Source organism: Zalophus californianus, chromosome 13 (genome assembly GCF_009762305.2).
Source record: "Zalophus californianus isolate mZalCal1 chromosome 13, mZalCal1.pri.v2, whole genome shotgun sequence".
Taxonomy (NCBI): domain Eukaryota; kingdom Metazoa; phylum Chordata; class Mammalia; order Carnivora; family Otariidae; genus Zalophus; species Zalophus californianus.
The window spans coordinates 88,666,715-88,684,949 of record NC_045607.1 but is presented as its reverse complement, the minus strand read 5'-3'; the positions used below and the strand labels follow the sequence as shown (position 1 = coordinate 88,684,949).

The 18,235-nt window shown below is 47.1% G+C and overlaps 1 protein-coding gene across 9 annotated transcripts in view; it reads left to right on the top strand.

Moving 5' to 3' along the window:
• SPATA6L (spermatogenesis associated 6 like) overlaps positions 1 to 10,152 on the top strand; it is a 47,402-nt gene extending 37,250 nt beyond the window's left edge. The window contains exons 11-15 of one of the 9 annotated variants that reach the window (XM_027616583.1): positions 2,603 to 2,696; positions 8,158 to 8,342; positions 8,917 to 9,004; positions 9,692 to 9,905; positions 10,029 to 10,152. In XM_027616583.1, the coding sequence (XP_027472384.1) occupies positions 2,603 to 2,696; positions 8,158 to 8,259 (196 nt within the window). In that variant the 3' untranslated portion in view covers positions 8,260 to 8,342; positions 8,917 to 9,004; positions 9,692 to 9,905; positions 10,029 to 10,152. Of the gene's footprint in view, positions 1 to 2,602; positions 2,697 to 3,693; positions 3,797 to 8,157; positions 8,513 to 8,916; positions 9,005 to 9,691 lie in introns of those variants that run through there. The other 8 variants (XM_027616581.1, XM_027616588.1, XM_027616584.2 and 5 more) reach the window with 8 other exon arrangements.
• The last annotated feature ends 8,083 nt before the right edge of the window (positions 10,153 to 18,235 follow it).

Sequence of the window (18,235 nt, the reverse complement as noted above, 5' to 3'; positions counted from 1 at the left end):
GGAAACCAAATCAAATACTTTAATAAAATCTATTAAAGAATGGAGAATTCCTGATTAGTTACTTTTTTAGAGGAAAATAACATGAAATAGATTTTTAAAAATCAGCCCTGTCACCCTGAGTCAGGTGGTTGAAGACATTTACATCCCTCTCTCTACCTGGTCTTCATCTCCTCCTGGCTTATCCTCTGGACGTAAAGATTTTAAACAGAGACGGGAAAGGACCTTCAGCTGGTGGTAGTCAGGGGACTTGGGCTCTAGTGCTCATCTGTCTCTGACTGCTCTGTGATCTCACAGAAATGCTCAGCCTCGTATAGTCTCCCCATCTGTAAAATGGGTGTGATGATCCAATAGCCATTCTTACAGGTACTTGTTTTTATACATCACCCAAACTCCTCTTTATAATCAGCCTAGCGAGCATTTCTGAGGGACTGAATTGGGGCTGCGTCTTTTGAGCACCTATTAGGTGGAATGTGCATGGTCATGACGAGTCCCGGCTTGCCAGAGGTTCACGCACTAGACCGGGAGGCTGGCACACCCTCGTGCCACTGAATGTGAGACAGCTGGTGAGATGCAGTCCACAGGAGTACGGTCCAAAAGTGGGTGAGAAACAGAGCAGGAGGTGGGTACCTTCCTCAAGAGGGAGATCCAGGAAGGCCTCATTTTTTTTTTTTTAAATAAATTTCTGAGACGGCTTACGCATTCATTCAGCCAGCCTTTCTTGAGTGTCTTTATGCAGCCGGCCAGTGATTCTCAATTGTGGCCCACTAAGGACTCGCCTGCTATCTACTGAGTCAGAATCCCTGGGGTTGAACTGGGTGTGCAGTGGGCGTGTAGCATCTCTGTGGGTAGAAGAGTGCCTCGGAGGAGACCAGGATTGATAGCCAGTCCGCTAGCCTGGAATGGAAACCCTAACATTTAAGGCATTTCTCCTGATCTCTGGGAACTTGCAACTTAGCAGAGGATGTAAAAACATGTGCATAGAGACCTTCCAACAGGCGGAATTTTGAGAATAGTATGGACCAAATGTTATCAGAGTAGAAAGGAGGAGGAAGGAAGGCACTTCTGGAATGCTTCATGGAGGAGGTGGTATTTCCATGTGGGCCTTGCGGGATGGGGATTGGATTTTGGTAGAGTTAATGGAAGGGAGGGATGGGAAGTGAGAAGGCACAGGGCACCGGCAGCTTCTAGAAGTTAGACCACCTTGGGGGAATAGTGAGTGCCAAGGCTGAGGGTCTGAGGGATGTGGAAGCCAAGCTAAGGAGTTTGGGTTTTGTTGGAAGGCAGTGGGGAGCTTTTGCAAGTTCATTCTCAGGAGTTAGCACATTTGACTGGAGGATGGTAACTCTGGCTGCAGAGCAGATTTGTATCCTCTGCCTCTGATGAATCAGCAAATTCTGTGTGCCCAAAGTCGCTCTAAATGGAGAGCTTTGGAACTAATTTGACCATGAATTTGTAAATAAGGCCATGATCAACTGTGACAAGGGAAAACACAGTCACGGAAAGGCCATTTGGCTTGCCCAGGACTGTCCAGTGTTTATCATACATTAACTAAAGAGAATGATTGTATCCACATTGCTAAAATTCTTTAGGAATCTTTGGAAAATGGTATTTGTGTTTTTCATAATCAAATGGCCAATTCTGCCTCAGAGTTTAGGCCTTGGTACCCACTCCCCTCCCAAAGATGAATGAATGAAGGGATGAATCCAGTCACTCAAGAAATATTAAATACCTACAGTGGTATTCAGTACCTACGAGGCCCTGGGATGAGCTGTTCACCTAGGATTCCCCGTGCCAGCTTCAGTCTAGGGGCATCCACGGACATTAAGCAAATTCTGACCAGGGGTCACTGGTGAAGTCCCGTGAAGGAGGGGGAAATGGACTCCAAGTGCAGGTAGTAGGGTAGCCAACTTCCTCTTCTGTAGGGGGCTTGGGAAGGACTTCGCTGAGCAGTCAGTGATTGGACTGAGCTCTGAAGGTGGGTAGGGGTTCACACGAGTGGGGAATCGGGGTTGGGGTGGCAGCATTCCAGGCAGGGGGAGCTGTGGAAGGGAGTAGATGCCTCCCGTCTGAGGAACCAGAAGGCACTGGTATGATCTGTGGTTAAGTTTGGGTCTGAGCAGCCTGAAGTAAATGAGATGAAAGATATAATGCTTGTGGCGGAAAACAGTCGCGGTTATGTTTTGTGTTAAACATTTGTGGATTAAATTTCTAAGCATAAAAGCAGGATTGATTCTTGAGAGAAGTATCTGAAATTCTCAGTAAAGTACAAAGAAGAATCACTCACAGCCACACACGCAAACACAAGCCATTCTTCACATTGTGGTTGCTTTTATTGTCAGTGTGTATCTTATGTGTAGGGTTAATGAAGACATTGAAAGCACACTATGTAGGGTTAATGAAGACATTGACAGTGCACTATGTATCCCAATTTGCATGTTACTGCTGCCTCTTGCTATTTTTTTTTTAGCAACATTTGTAAGAGTTTTTTTTTTTTTTTGCCTCTTGCTATTAAGTTATAAATATCAACTCACAGTGTTCTGTATTTGAAGGATCCTTTTTAGCAGCTGCATAATACTCCACCCTGGTTTCCTGTGTTGGGCAGGTTCCACCCTTGCTCTCAGTCCTCGTGGAGGAAGATCCACGAAAGGGCGTGCAGTCTCCTGACATCCCACAGAGATCAGCAACACCCACACAAGGTAGGACGTCATCTGAGATGATGGAATCTCTGCTGACAAAATCATAGGGGAACTGGGACATCCGGTCTGGGGCTGGGGGGCGGGGGGAGGACACAGACATTAATCCAGTAACCACAGAGGTAAATGTAAAATTGTGACACTTCCCAAAAAGGGTGCCTGGTGTCCTGAGAGTGTCTGAGAGGGGGTATTTGACTTGGTGGGGAATCAGGGCAGGCTTCCCTGAGGAAGACACAAGGGAGCTTCCGTCTGAGCGATGAGTCCTAGCGAGTTTAGGCAGAGGTCCTGCAGCAAGAGGGAGCACAGTCCTTTCAAGGAGAGAAGACAGTCTCCCCGGTCCAAAGCCCAACTCCTTGCGCTGTGAACAGGAATCCCGGTCCTGGGAAGCTGTGGTCTGTGTGAGGCTACAATGTGGAAGAAAATGTTAAAAGTTGATAAGGTGTTTTGGCTGTTGGACATGTGGGGTGTGGTTTCTAACCCATGGATAGATACACCCAGTGCTTTGTCTACTGCGGATGTGTAGCCATTAGCCAAGGGACCGGTCATCATTTCAAAAGAATTCCATGAAAGGTTAGCAGTGCCCCCAGTGGTTGGATTTAAGGATACTGTGTCATAGTCAAAGGGGTCGTCTTGGTCTTGACTTATTTAAACACAGGCATAGCCCAGATTTATAGGATGACACTTATGAATGAATATTGATTTTCATGGGGCGGGGTTGTAAATTACTCTGCTTCCTCTTGGCAAAGTCGTTGGTTTTGCTTTGTTAATTTCCAATCTTTTCAAGGAAATCCCTTTAAAATGTAAAAAGAAGGAAAAGAAGGGAGGGAGGGAGAAGAACAAGAAAGAAGAGAGTCTCTGTGTGCACACGCATATAGTAAACATCCCGTGTATGGCACACATGGGGTCCGTAGGCCTTTTAAATGCAAAACCACGCGTCTGAGTAGCATTGATTTATGTGACACTATGAGTAATGCAGTTGCTGGCTTGGCTTTTGTTATAGGAATATTCTATCTCTGAAGCAAAGTATATCTTTGAAAGACCAAGCTACCTGCTGAAGGAATACCCAGTGCATGAACAGAGATATTTTTAAGCTGCTGTCTTATGTAAGTCAGCAGCTTAAGTGCTGCTTCTCATGTTGATTTGCTTAAATAATTTCCTGCTGTCACGATGAAGTAACTAGAAAATGTGGTGGACAGGAGATGGGGCAGAGATCCCAAAAACCACACAGGAGAACGATAGCACATGTGTCTGTGGTCTGCCAGGCCAGTCTCTGTCTCTCTGTCTCTCCCCTCCCTGCCTTCCCTCTTCTTTCATGGTACCTCTTCTAGCTCCTGGAACACAGGCTCTTTCCTGCCACAGGGCCTTTGCACGTGTTACGCTATCTGGAATACTGCTTCCTGGTCCTACTTGGGTCACTTCTCTTTATCCTCTGGTCTCATGACTTTACAGGACACTTCCCTCCCCTCCACGGTATACCTTTTTAGCGCCCTGCCCTTTTCTTTCCTAAAGCTGACATCATTTGTTATATTTGTATATGGGTTGATGGTTTTATAAAGGGTTGATTGCCCCTTCTATTAATGAAACCTTCTCAAGGTCAGGGACTCTGTCTCTCGTGCTCACTATTCTGTAGCCAGCTTTGGCACCCGGCAGTGGAATCCCATTTAACGTAGATGAAGTCAACTCCATATGCCAGGAGTGTGTCCTGAGCGAGAACCTAACTCTCCCTCCTGCCACCCTGCAACCACCCTTGTAGCACGTGACCTGCCACTGTGGTTGGCGCCGAGTAAATATTTCTTCGTGAATGAGTGTGGAATGGGGTGACGAGGCAGCTGTAGAATTCGGGTCTGTGGTCAGCAGTCGGCCATACTGTGGGGTGGCGTCACTCCTGAGGTGTTTTCTTCTTATCCCTTTCTATCCAGGCCTGGAATTATGAGAGCTCTTCCTTATGAAGTGCTTCCCGAGCGCCAGGAACTGGTGCAAACACTTCGCATGCATTAGATGAGTTCCTATCTAATTTTCACAACACCCCTATGAAGTAGGTTCTATCATTAGTTCTGTTTCACAGATAGGGAAACTGAGGCATGGGGAAGTTTAGGTGCCTTGCTCAAGGTCACATGGCCAGTGAATGGCATGTCTAGGAATATGAATCTGGGTGGTCTGGCTTCAGCAATCATGCTTTTATTTTTTATTAAAATTTTTTTAAGGATTTATATTTATTTATTTGAGAGAGAGAGAGAGAGAGTGCATGTGCAAGCAAGAGCACAAGCAGGGGGAAGAGGCAGAGGGGGAGGGAGAAGCAGGCTTCCTGCTGAGCAGGGAGCCCCGATGCGGGGCTCGATCCCAGGACCCCGGGATCATGACCTGAGCCGAAGGCAGACACTTAACCGACTGAGCCACCCAGGCGCCCCAACAACCATGCTATTAAACCATTACATCCTGTTGCCTCCCCAAACCTAGAGAGTGTGATAGGGGAGCCCTGGGGAGAAAGAGCAGAGCCCTTTGGAATCCGAGCAGGGTCTGTGGATAGCACCCTCGATCATCTCCCGTGAGGAGCCTACGCTGTTGTATATGCAGCAACATCACAATCATCACGAATCCTTTTAAGCCATGAAGGAGTGTGGGATGATATGCTAGGTGTTCATGCAGTCAGGCTCCTGAAAGTCTGGCTCAAGGGCCATTCATGCTTTAGGGCACAAGCCGCCTTCCCCGCAGGCTGGCCAGGACTCCCCGCCATCAGCACTGAGGAATGTGGAGGACAGCTTGGTAATAGCCCATTCTGTAGGCTTCTACCTCAGAACGTTCTGCTTGGTTGATGAAAGGATGGATTCTGGGCCACTTAATCTCCAGTTGCCAAAACAGTAATCTAGGTATTTATTAGGCGGTTTTACGGAACACAGCCCACATAATGACCACAATGGGAACATGGCCCACATAATGACCAAATGCCAAATTGTGTTGACTTTCAGCGTGGGGGACATCAAGTTACATAAAACCAGCTGACACGTGGATGCTCATGGGAGGGGACAGAGAGAAGGGAAGAAAAAAATGAGTAACTTCTGTCTTAGAAAGTGTGTTTCCTTGGGGCGCCTGATAGGCTCAGTCAGTGGAGCGTGCCTCTCTTGATCTCAGAGTCATGAGTTCAAGCCCCGTGTTGGGGGTGGAGTTTACTTAAAAAAAAAGCAAAAAAAGAAAATGGGTTTCCTTCATGACACAAGTTCCCACCCGGTGGTTTGGAATGTGCTTGTAGGCCTTCTCTGGAAGCTCTCCATACCCCCCCCGCATGTTTTGGGTCATGCATTCATGGTGAGGCAGGGGTGCTAGAGGGCCGTGTTAGTGAGAGTGTTGGTGGTTGTAAAGAAACACAGGTGACTTTGGTTCGTCTTAAGCCAACAGGCGTTTATTAGAAGGATGCTGGGTATCTTAGGGAATCCAGGGAGGGTCCGAAGAAGCAAGACCAGGCTGCCAATGGGGCAGCTAGAGCCCCCGCAGGCCGGGAGGGCGACCCTGGGGGGGCGCCTGCAGAAGGCCCAGTGGGCTTCCGGTGCTTGTGCCGGGCCCTGCTTTTCTCAAAGACGCCCTCCTGCTCACAGGTCTAGTTCTTATCTCTTGCCCTTTCCACTTCTGCTCTTCTGCTGTTGAGCAGGCATCGCTCTCCTGGATTCCTAGTGATCTCAAGACTGGGGGAAATGAAACAGAGATTCCTACCCCAGAAGGGCCAGTGACTCTTGAGCCCAAAACAGTGACTCTAATTGTCTGACAAGGGAATGGGTGGAAGAATGGGGAGGTGGGGGGGGGGCTTTGGAATACATCGATTTCTCCTTATTCTGGATGATTTGGGACTTGGTACTTTGGGTATAAAATAGATGATCCCTTGTACACTTTAAAATGGTTAAAATTTTGTAAACATAAACAAAATTTTGTGTTAGGTGAATTTTGCCACCAAAAAAAAAAGAAAAAAAAATCCCATAAACCACTTCCTACCTGCCTCCCCCCCCCCCCCCCCGGATTATTCCTAGTTCTCCTGGAAGGAGGGATTGTCTCTGTGTCACGGTCCTTACCAAGGGTGGGGGCTGACTGCCCATGTCTGGCATGAGCTCACTGAGACTCTGCTTTCAAGGACGGTCCTACAGGGCCCCCTCTGTGACACCTCCTGGTCCCTCAGGCAGACCCAGGCCCTCTGCCCTCTGCCCCCAAACCTGCCTGCACTTAGCACCTTATTCCTCCAGCGTTGTATTGTAGTTGGTTTTCCGTATGATGACCCTCCCGAGAAGCGGACAGAGACTGACCAGATGGCCCCAGCTCTGACCCACTGAGTGTCCTACCACCGTGGCTGGTCTGCAGCAGGAGCCGCTCCCCGGGGCATGCTCCCAGCTGGAGGGTGGCCGAGGAACTCAGGCCTCATGTCCTCAGACGCAGACAAGGACTGTAGCACAGAAACCTCTCTCAAATCAACGAGGAGTGAAATGGAAATAAACCAAGAAAGAAACCAGAAAAGGATAGAAATTAATTAGAATGCTGGTTTCTGCTCTGTCACAGCTCGTTAAGGCCTCCAGGTCCTAAGACAGTGGCTGGCACGGTTTCCACCCTCACTTGTCCCCAGTGGGCAGGCAAGAACCATGGTACCCCCTCTTCCAGGGGTCCCTTCATCTGTGTTACAACCAAAGCAAAAAGCAAACCAGCCTACAGATGCCCAGCTCCGACCTCGGGGTCCCTGGGTCTCTGATTCAGTCACAGCTTCTGAGGGGCCTGTTATTTGGTGGCTTTAGGGGGATTGATACAGTGGATAATGACAAAGCTCCCTTCATCCCAGGACCTCTGGTCTCGCCAGTCCGACAGACCACACGGGTGGTGGCCGTGCACCCAGATCACGAGGCACATTCCTGGGTCAGCAGTCCTCAGGAAATATTAGAATCACCTGGGGGTCTCTGCAAAATTCTGATCCCTGGGCCTCACTCTGGACCAATTTAATTGGAATCTCTTCGGGTGGTGCCTGGAAAGGGTATTTTTATAGATGTTCTTCGGAGGATTCTGATGCACATTTAGGATTGAGAATCTTGCAGATGGCTGCAAGCACCTTGAGATGGGGGACTTGGAACAACCCCCCAATCGTATAATGACTCTCTCCGTGCTCAAAAATACGTTCCTGTTCCATAGAATAGGATGGGGGCATGCTTAACAGCTCAGCGCAGTTTCTGTGCATTCACTACGACCCAAGGACTGTGTGAACTCCCCGGGACACTAAGAGGTAGTACCCCGCTTTTCCTCATCCTGATGTGATGCAGAGAGGCTGGTAACTTGCCCAAGGTCACGGAGCTGCTCTGTCCTGCTCCTGCCCTGGGGCTGTAGAGCAGGCTCAGACCCTGAGGGATCCCAGGTAGGGCTACGTGCCAAGATTGGGCTAGAGTGACATCACCTTCTCCCCCTGGGTGCTGATGGCTTGCCTTTTTCTCTGTACCACATGTAGTGTGTGGAATTTCCAATTTCACAAGGGGAACCGAAGGAAAGCTGGAGGAGCGTCGTGGAGAACTCACTCCTGGAGCCAGCTGACACGTCCTTAGAGAAATGAACAACAGTTTTTGTTATGTGTATGGAATCACCAGTGTCTTACCCCTGTCAAATCAAACCCTGTACTCAGTCTTTTGTGCCCAGGTAAGAGTCGTTGATTAAAGTGTTTCCTGTGTGGGGCTCATATTTTCTTGTCAAGTCGGAGAATTTGTGTTATAGTTGGTTGATGTGTTTGTTTTGAGCTCCAACTAGAAAATAACCATAGTTGGGTGGCAGATGCTTTTTCATTTAGAAAGCACTTTTTAGAATTCTAATGAAAGTGTCAGGACGCCTTTTCAGGTGCTTCCTCATTTGTGGTACTGGATGGTTTTTTTTTTTTTTTTTAAGATTTTACTTATTTCTTTGAGAGAGAGAGAGAGAGAGGAAGCACAAGTGGGTGAAGGGGCAGAGGGAGAAGCAGACTTTCCGCGGAGCAGGGAGCCCGATGCGGGACTCGATCCCGGGACCCTGGGGTCACGACCTGAGCTGAAGGCAGACGCGTATCGACTGAGCCACCCAGGCGCCCCACTGGATGTGTTCTTGAAAAGTTTCAAAATTTCTCCTCCCATCGTCCTCCTCTCCCCCCACCTACCCCTGCCTTCCCTCCTTCCCCCTCCTCCTGCCCTCCCTCACCCCATTCCTCCCTCCCTCCCTCCCTCCATCCTTCCTTCCTCAACAGATTTTACACGAACTAGAGGAAGCTGCTATTTAGAGGAATAACCTGATAAATCCTCCAGAAAAAGACTGTCAACATGATTTTCTTTTTGGTAAACCTGTTTTTTTGTTGTTTGTTTTTTAGTGTCAGGTTTGATTTACACAAAGTCCACTGGAAACTTAGGAAGAGGGAGCCTTATGTCTGGAGAATTCAGATCTTGCTCTAAAGGTTCACTTTCTAGGATACATTTGTGAGAGGAGACTTGTTTCTTTGGACTATAGTTTAAACCCCTCCTTCTGTCACCCACCCTGCCCCCCACCTTTTTTCCAGCAGTGCTTAATACATTTATACGAGGAACAAAACCTTCCTCAAATATTTCTCTGAAAGAGCTACTTTAAGTAAATGCAGTCTGCAAATATGACTGCCAAAACCAGATTTAAAATGAGTTAGAAGGGCACCCTGGTGAGATGCTCACACAGACTGAGGGAGCGGGAGGAGGGGAGGGTGGGCCTGGATGATGTGGGGCTGGAAGCACATTGGTCTTCGTGAGGACAGGCCCAGAGCGAGGGGCCTGAAAACGGAAGCCTTGGTCTTTCTTTCACATTATAACTCGGCATCTTCCTCTACCATGCCCTAAATCCCTTTTAGTGTTTAAAGGATTCAGTGAGAGCCAAATTTCCTTCTCTCATGACCACAGGAATTGGTTTGTGAGGTAAATTAGGAAAACAACATTAATAAATAAAGGAGAAGAAAAACCTTACAAAAACAATAAAACCAAGTTCATTTATTCTCTTCTCAGACTTTCAGCCAAGTAAAGGTGTGCATGTTACAACAAGCATTTCGTCCACTTTGGAAAACAGACAAATGTTTGATTACACCTGCTTATCTCTTTCCGGTGTGTCTGAGGCTATAGTCAGTGATTTTGATGTCAAGTACTCATTAAAAATAAAAAATACTGTGTTACAGGAAGGCTATGACACAAGGCTTGAACATAACTCCTTGATTCAGTTGAGGTATAAGATCTTAAATGCCCGTTCTTATTTAAAGTCTTTTCTGTTTTTTTGTTTCTGTTTTGCAAATCAGTCTTTTTCTCTAACTCTATTGTTTATTCTTATTTTACCTTTTTATGTCTTAAGGTATTATTTCCATTTTGAGGAATCAGCTTGGGGCCAGGATTGCAGTTGAGGTATTTTGCTTTGGGGGTATATAAGAATGTGAATAATTTTGTGATGGATTGGGATTTCTTTGGGAAGATCTGTGTCTTTAAACATGATAAAACATTCCCACCTGTCTGGCCTCGATTTATTATCCTTTTTTGACTCGCACAGTTGCAGATCTGTCAAAGCCTGGAGCATATTTTCCAAGCAGGTGTGATGGGGGTCTGGGTTTGCAGAGGCTCTGGGAAAATCTCCTGGGCCCTCCACGCAAAAGCCACTGTACAAAAAGGCTGTTTTCCTAAAGTCTCTTGACTGACCCAAAGTTCGCCGAAACCTACAGACCCCGAATTCTAAATAAGATCTAAAAAACGAGAGTGCACACAATACTTTTAACATAAAAGGTGGTTGATTTTAAATGTGTAACTGAGAGGATTGATGAGTTACGTGTGCAAGTTCAGTCTAGCTCCTGGGTGCCTGGCTGCTCTTAATAATGGCCATGACTCTTCCATTAGTTCCAGCCCTCTGGCCTGTCGGCGGGGGGGGGGGGGGGGGGGCAGCCTGAGGAAAGGGCATGCCTTCCCGTCCATGGGTGACCAGTGGTCCTGCTGGTGCTGCTGTCCTCTGAGTAGGTGACCCATCCGCACACTCCTCGGGGACATGCAGGCTTGGAGTTCCCAGGTACTGGGAACCTGGCGGGCCATCAGAAGTGCTTCACCCTGCGGCTGCTCGGGTCTGCTCCCACCGGCCCCTGCACGCTGGGTCCGGGGCAGCTGGAGCTGTTTTGTTCATTAGAGCAAAGAGCCTATGCTAAGTTTTGCCCTCAGAGCTAGGAAACTTGGCATAAACAGCGTCATGCCTAGGACTAGAGCTTTTCCTTGGTGCAAATGGGTCATTTCCAGGATGGGTGGGTTGTCCGAGCTTCTTGAGCAGAGTAAGGAGATCCCAGTCTGGAATTTTCCCCTGGGGGTTCTGTATCTTTTAGAGTGATCCTCCAGCACTCCCCTAAGTATGGATTTTTCTTAGCTTTGTTTTAAAAGTGCCCTATTGCCCGTGGTATACTATCAGCCCTCCTCATCTACCTGTAAGAATCCCCTGCTGGGGTTCGTTTGCTCTCTGTGGCTCTGTGGGGACCACAGCTTTGCCTCTAACGAGACAGGCAGTAAACATAATGGATGGGCTGGAAGGCCTTGTCTGTGTGGGAGGGCCACATGAGGCGGGGGCAGAGAGAACCTTCGTTTCAGCACCAGGAACTCCACGGTGACAGCACTGAAGGCCACCAGGGCCTGCCCCGGATATGGTGAAGGGGATTTGGGGGCTGCCAGACTGCCGAATTACCAGAATCAGGACTTTATTATTTTTTAAAAGATTTAGAGAGAGAGAGAGCACGAGTGGGAGGGGCAGAGAGAGGGAGAGAGAATCTCAAGTGGACTCGGCGCTCAGCGCAGAGCCTGACGCGGGGCTCGATCTCACGACCCTGAGATCATAACCTGAGCCAAAACCAAGAGTTGGACGCTTAACCCACTGCACCACCCAGACGCCCCCCGAATTAGGACTTTAAAGGGAAGAGGGAGAAGAGAGACCTCCGGCACGGTAGAGCGTTTGCGCTAAGGTAAGAGTTGAAGGACACGTGTTGGGTTGTGATAGGGAAGCTTCCAAACCAGTGGGGCTGTGTTTCTGCCGGTCCTGCTTAGTGTGAATGGGTGTGGAGGGTGATTTATTCTAGCTTCTTCCACAGAGGAGGCCAGGACAAGGGCAACCTTGAGGGAGAGCTACAGCCTTGTAAAGACCTTACCATCTAACTTTAGGAGACTTGGGATCCCAGTAGAGAAGTGGAATAAAGCATTTTTTCCTTCTTGCTGCCTGGGCTCCCTCATTTTTTCATTCCTTTGTTGAGTGCCTCAGTTTGCCAGCGCTGCATCAGGTGCTTCCCAGGGGCATCATAGTGAGGGCTCTGGAGTGAGAACACCTGGATTTGAATCCTGGTTCTGCCATCTAGTGGGTAAGTGACTGGGACAAAAAGTGACTTAGAACCCCTTTGTGTGTCTGTGTCCGTCTGTGTCCCGGAGGCAGTTACAGTATCTGCTTTGTAACGTTACTGTCCTGAGCGGAGGGAGTTAGCACATTGCAAGCACTTTCTATCAGTGCCTGGTACAAAGGAAGTCTCAGTGAGTACCGGCTGTTATTATCTGCATCTCATTTCATTATTTGAGGAAGGCATTTGGCTTTCCTCCTGCCCACTTTTTTTTTTTCTTTTTTTGCTAAGGACACCGAGGCTCAGAAAAGCTAATGAGTGTCAGATTCAATTTCCAAACCCTGGTCTGTTTTGTCTCTCAACCTCATATTCTTTCTACCACTTTCTGCCACCCCCTTGCTTGTCACCTGATTTATCCCCGAGGCTTGTGCATACTGGATAATTCAACCTAAGGGGGTTTGCAAAAAATGAACTCAGAACACTCCGGTACAGTGACAGGGCAACTAAGGTCTCCTGACAGGAGTTGGAACGAGGCTAACCGCTTCTCGTTTAGGCAGGGGATGCTTTCCGCTCTGATTTCCAGTCACTGGGATATGTTTGTAAATAGCGTGTTTAGGAAGCCAGCTCCCTTCCCCTGCCCCCAATTAGAAATCCCTCTTCTTTGTCCTCTGGGAACTGACACCTACTTAAATTGGTATCTTGAACTGAGATAAATATCACACCTGTTTCAGTGGGATGACTTGCAGGGAAAGACCGTGTGTAATAGGTGTCATTGCTGGAAGTGCTGGGTTCACGGTAAGAAAACGCGCCATCGTGCAAGTTCACGCGTCCTTGCATAAGGGGAGTTCAGCGTGGGTGAAGGATACCCTCCCATGTTCATTGAGTCCTGAGGTCTCCCAGCCCTGACAGTTCACCAGACTGATTCCACAGTCTCGTATGGAATCACTCGATTTGTATTTATTAAGCTCCTACTATGTGCTCAGTACTGTATCGTGCCCTGGGGGGTGGGGGTAGCGGATGAGCTCTGTAAGGACTAAAAGATACAGCCTGTGCCTTCCTGGAGTCTCTGGACTCGCTAGGGCACTGAGATGTGACTCTGAGAAGCTGTTGCAAACTCCGATGTCTTCAGGACCGGACAGGATTCGTGACTGCCAGAAGCAGTGAGTGACGGGGACTGGGTGAAAGGGAGAGTCTAAGTCCACCCCCCTCCAACTCCTGCAAAGTGTTCAAATTGTTCAAGTTCAAATCTAAAACAACAAAAGCCCCTATGGTAACGTAAAACTGGTCTGTAGCTGAAGCTTGTCCACAGCCACGTGTTTTGACTTGTATTTAAGGATATCAAATAACGAGGGGCACCTGAGTGGCTTAGTCGGTTAAGCATTCCGACTCTTGGTTTCCGCTCAGGTGGTGATGATCTTGGGGTTGTGAGATCGAGCCCCATGTCGGGGTGTGTGCTCAATGTGGAGTCTGCTCGGGATTCTCTCTGCCCACCCCCGCTCACTCTCTCTAAATAAATAAAATCTTAAGAAAAGAATATCAGATAATGATACTGAATTATCAGTAGTTTGTGGAACTCAATTTTATTATAATCAAGTCTCAATAAGGCAATATCTGATTATGGACCAAGGTACTGTTACTTCTCTGGGTTCCACGAGGTAAGAAACAATGGGTTAGAAATGATGAGGTCTTGGGGCTGAGGGCCAAGAATTTTTGACACCAAGGAATAGGAAGACCAGGTGGAGAAGAGGTTTGGGAAAAGTGAGGAACCTGGAATCTAATGAAATATCTGTGTATGGAGAAGGAGGAAATATCCTCTAGGGTTGTCTTCTGAAGTGGCTTAAATATTAGGCCCGGGATTTTAGACTTTGTGCTGTAGACAGTAAGAAGCCATTAGAGGTTGGGATGGGAAGGCAGGCTGTTCATCTGATGATCCTTATTCAGGGTGGTTTGGGAGAGGCCGGCGGCAGGGAGGCTAGGACAAAGTCCTTCAAGAAGTTTGGAAATGAGGACAATTGAGTCTGGACTGGGTCAGAGGGTCACAGAGAAGAAAGGGGCCATTAAACCTCAGGGCGGGAAGAAATGATCAGGCAACTTATTTTTTTTTAAGATTTTTTTATTTATTCATTTGAGACACAGAAAGAGCATGAGCAGGGGGAGAAGCAGAGGGAGGGAGAGAAGCAGACTCCCCGCAGAGCAGGGAGCCCCGATGCAGGGTTCGATCCCAGGACCCTGGGATCATGACCTGAGCCAAAGGCAGACGCTTAACCATCTGAGCCACCCAGGCGCCCCTCAGGCAACTTATTTTAACGGTGCTCTGACGGTGCGTGGGGTGCAGGGAGGGGGAGACTGGCACCTTTGAGTCAGCTGGCCGGGGCTGAGTTGCAAAGTGAAGGTGAATTATTTAATCATTGGAATGAAGATTGAGAGAATAATTACTCTGCCAACATCACGACACAGTGTCCTTTATTTTACAGATTTGCGTTCTCCATGACCTGAGTGAGAGGAACTCAGGACTGAGAATAAAGGAGGAGCCCGAGTCAAACCTTTCGGGGAGGGATTTTTTTTTCATGGTGTGTTTTTGGCAATAGGGCCAGAGCAGGGAACATTCAGGATTACTGCGGGGTGGGGTGCTCAGAGGCAGTGGGGGCCTTCTCTTGGATTTAGGTGGGGGTTCTTATTGTTGTGAATAATTCTTCTTCCTGTGAAGGTCTCATTGTTGTCAATAGAATTTAGAGGCTTATCAAGATACGTATTGCTTATTCAAGAAGTCCACGGGAAGAGAAGACGCAGGGATGCACCACGCTCTGTTACCATGTCGGAACAGACCCTAAGTCTTGGGCCGCTCACTTCACAAAGAGCACTGTCGCTCAGGGGCTCCCAACTGCTGCTCCCGCCAAAGTGGAGAGATTTAAATACATGCATGAACATGCTGCTTCAAACCTTTTGAGGTCAAAGAGGGAAGACATTGTTATGATGCCAGGTTTCCTTGGAAATAAAGGGGATTTTGAAAACATGGTCACCAATTGTGAAAAGAGAGATTACAAAGAAATTTACAAGGTTGCTTTTGGACAACCTCAGCTTAAAAAAGGTGCTGGAGAGGTCAAAGGAAAATGCCCAGGGGAAGTTGGGGATGAGAACCTGAAATTTGGCCGGAGGTCAGGGAAGCCACCAAGAATGGCCATAGATTTTGTGGATCCACATTTCAGTAATTATCTGCATAGTAGTGGTACTTGAAGCCATAATAATGAATGAATTTCTGGTGGAGAACGTGGAGAGAGAGACCAGGAGGAAATGGAGTTTGTTCATTCGAACCACAAATGTTTGAGGGGCCCCTGTGTATTTGGCAGTGGGCAGAGGTGATGCCCACAGGAAGGGAGAAGCCAGAGAAGGTTGCAGAGGTGACTGAAGATGATGGGAGAGCATCGGAGCGCACTTGGAACATCTTAGTAGTCAAAGGAAGAGAGCTTAGTGGAAAACAAGCCAGTGAACAGTGATAAATAATGCAAAAGAGTAAAAGTTGGCCACTGAGAAAATGCCCTTTGGGTTTACCTTGGAGTTTCAGGAGAGCTGTGGGGGTGAAGCCAGACTGCAGGGGACTGAGGTGCTGGTGAGTGGGAGGAAGATGAGGCCAAGCCCGAGGACTGCCGTGCAGCCCCTGAAGGTCAGCAAGAAAGGGAAGGAGAAATAGGGTGCCTGGTTTTATTCGGCCGCCTTCCCATCTCTGGTTTCAGGACAGACAGGAACCCTTGGCAGGATTAGGTTTTGAATGAAAGATTTGAAAGTGATCCGAAGCACGGGTCTGATAACACTGTCTCGACTCTAAGGGAGGTCAGGCGGGGTGAGCAGGGCATGTGGGAGATGCTACAGATGCACTCGGATGTTTGCTAGAATGGGAGAATGAGGAGCAGGCAGTTTGAGTAAAAATGGTCCCAACGAATGAAATGACGGATGCTTTAAAGAAAATGAGTAACTTTTCAAGGTGACACGTGGATGCTTTCTTGCTTTCCCTTTTTACTTTGTAGGCAGTTTTTCAGCTTTATTGAGATATAATTGACAAAATTGTAATATACTGAAAGTGTACAGTGTGATCATTTGATAGATGTATACATCAGGAACGGATTTGTATCACTGAGTTAGCACATCCATCACCGCACGTATTTACTTTTTTTCTTTTTTCGGTGAGAATTCGTAAGTTCTCTCTTAGTAAATGTGAGTTAGGCAGTACAGGGCTGTCAAGCAGAGTCACCACGTTGTACATTAGATGGAAGTTTGTACCCGTTTACCAACCCTTCCCCATTTCCGCCAACCCCCGGGCCCTGAAAAACCACCATTCTAGTCTGTTTCTCTGAAGTGGACTGTTGCTGTTTTTCAGATTCCACATATGAGTGATACCATGCAGTACATTGATTTTTCTTCTCTGTCTTATTTCACAGCATAATGCCCTCCAGGTTCATCTGTGTTGTTGCGAATGGCAGGATTTCCTTCTTTTTGTTTTCAAGATTGAATACTATTCCATTGCGTGTATATATCACCTTCATTTTACCTGTTCATCCATCCACGGACGTTTAGGTTGTTTTCACATCTTGGCTATTGTGAATAGTGCTGCAGGGAACACGGGAGTGCAGGTATCTTTTTGAGGTGGTGATTTCATTTCCTCTGGATATGTACTCTGAAGTGGGATTGCTGGATCACTGCGGAACCTCCACGCTGTTCTCCACAGTGGCTGCACCAGTCTGCATTCCCACCAACAGTGCATGAAGGTTTCCCTCTGTCCACATCCTCACATAATTGTTCTCTCTTACCTTTTCTGATAATAGACATACTAACAGTTGAGAGATGATATCGCCGTGTGTTTTTGATTTTCATTTCCCTGATGATTAGTGATGTCAAGTATCTTTTCATGTATATACTGACCGTTTGGATAGCTTCTTTGGGAAAATGTCTATTCAGATCCTTTGCCCATTTTTTTTTTAAAGATTTTTATTTATTTATTTGATGGAGACACAGGGAGAGAGGGAACACAAGCAGGGGGAGTGGGAGAGGGAGAAGCAGGCTTCCCGCCGAGCGGGGAGCCGGATGTGGGCCTCGATCCCAGGACCCTGGGATCATGACCTGAGCTGAAGGCAGATGCTTAATGCCTAAGCCACCCAGGTGCCCCTCCTTTGCCCATTTTTAAACTGGGTTGCTTTCTGCTATTGAGTTGTATGAGTTCCTGTGTATTGTGATTATGATTACAGATGGATGGTTTGTAAATATTTTCTCCCATTCCATAGGTTGCCTTTTCATTTTGTTGATGATTTCTTTTGCTGTGAAGATTTTTAGTTTGATGTAGTCCCACTTGTTATTTTTTAAGAAGATTTATTTATTTTAGAGCAGTGGGGAGGGGCAGAGGAAGAGGGAGAGAAACTTGAGCAGACTCCCCACAGAGTGTGCAGTCTGACATGGGGCTCGATCTCAGGACCCTGACATCTGACGTGAGCCGAAACCAAGAGTCAGATGCTTAACTGACTGTGCCACCCAGGTGCCCCCCCCCGCCCCACTTATTTATTTTTGCTTTAGCCTTTGCTTTTGGTGTCAAATCCAAAAAATAATTGCGAGGATGGATGTCAAGGAACTTTTTCCCTATGTTTACTTCTAGAAGTTTGACAGTTTCAGGTCTTACTTCAGGTCTCTAACCCATCTTGAGTTGATTTTTGTGTGTGGTGTAAGATAGGGGTCCAGTTTCATTCTTCAGTGTGTGGACATCCCATTTTTCCAACACTATTTATTGAGGAGACTATTTTTTCCTCACTAAACTCTTCATTCCTTTGTCAAAAATTAATTGAATATATATACATGGGTTTATTTCTGGTCTCCCTATTTGGTTTCATTGAGCTCTGTGCCTATTTTTTTGGCTGAAACCATACTGTTTCGATTACTGCAGCTTTGTAGTATAGTTTGAAATCAGGAAGCGTGATGACTCCATCTTTGTTTTCCTTTTTCCAGATTGCTTTGACTGTTTGGAAGTCTTTTGTGATTCCATACAAAAAGAGAAGATGGTTATTTCTATTTCTAAAAAATACCATTGGAATTTGGGAATTGGGTTGGATCTATAGAAAGCTTTGGGTTATATGCATGTTTTAAAATCTTAATTCTTCCAATCTGTGAGCCTGGAATATCTTTCCATTTATTTGTGTCTCTTTTAATTTTTTCATCAGTGTTTTAGTTTTCAGAG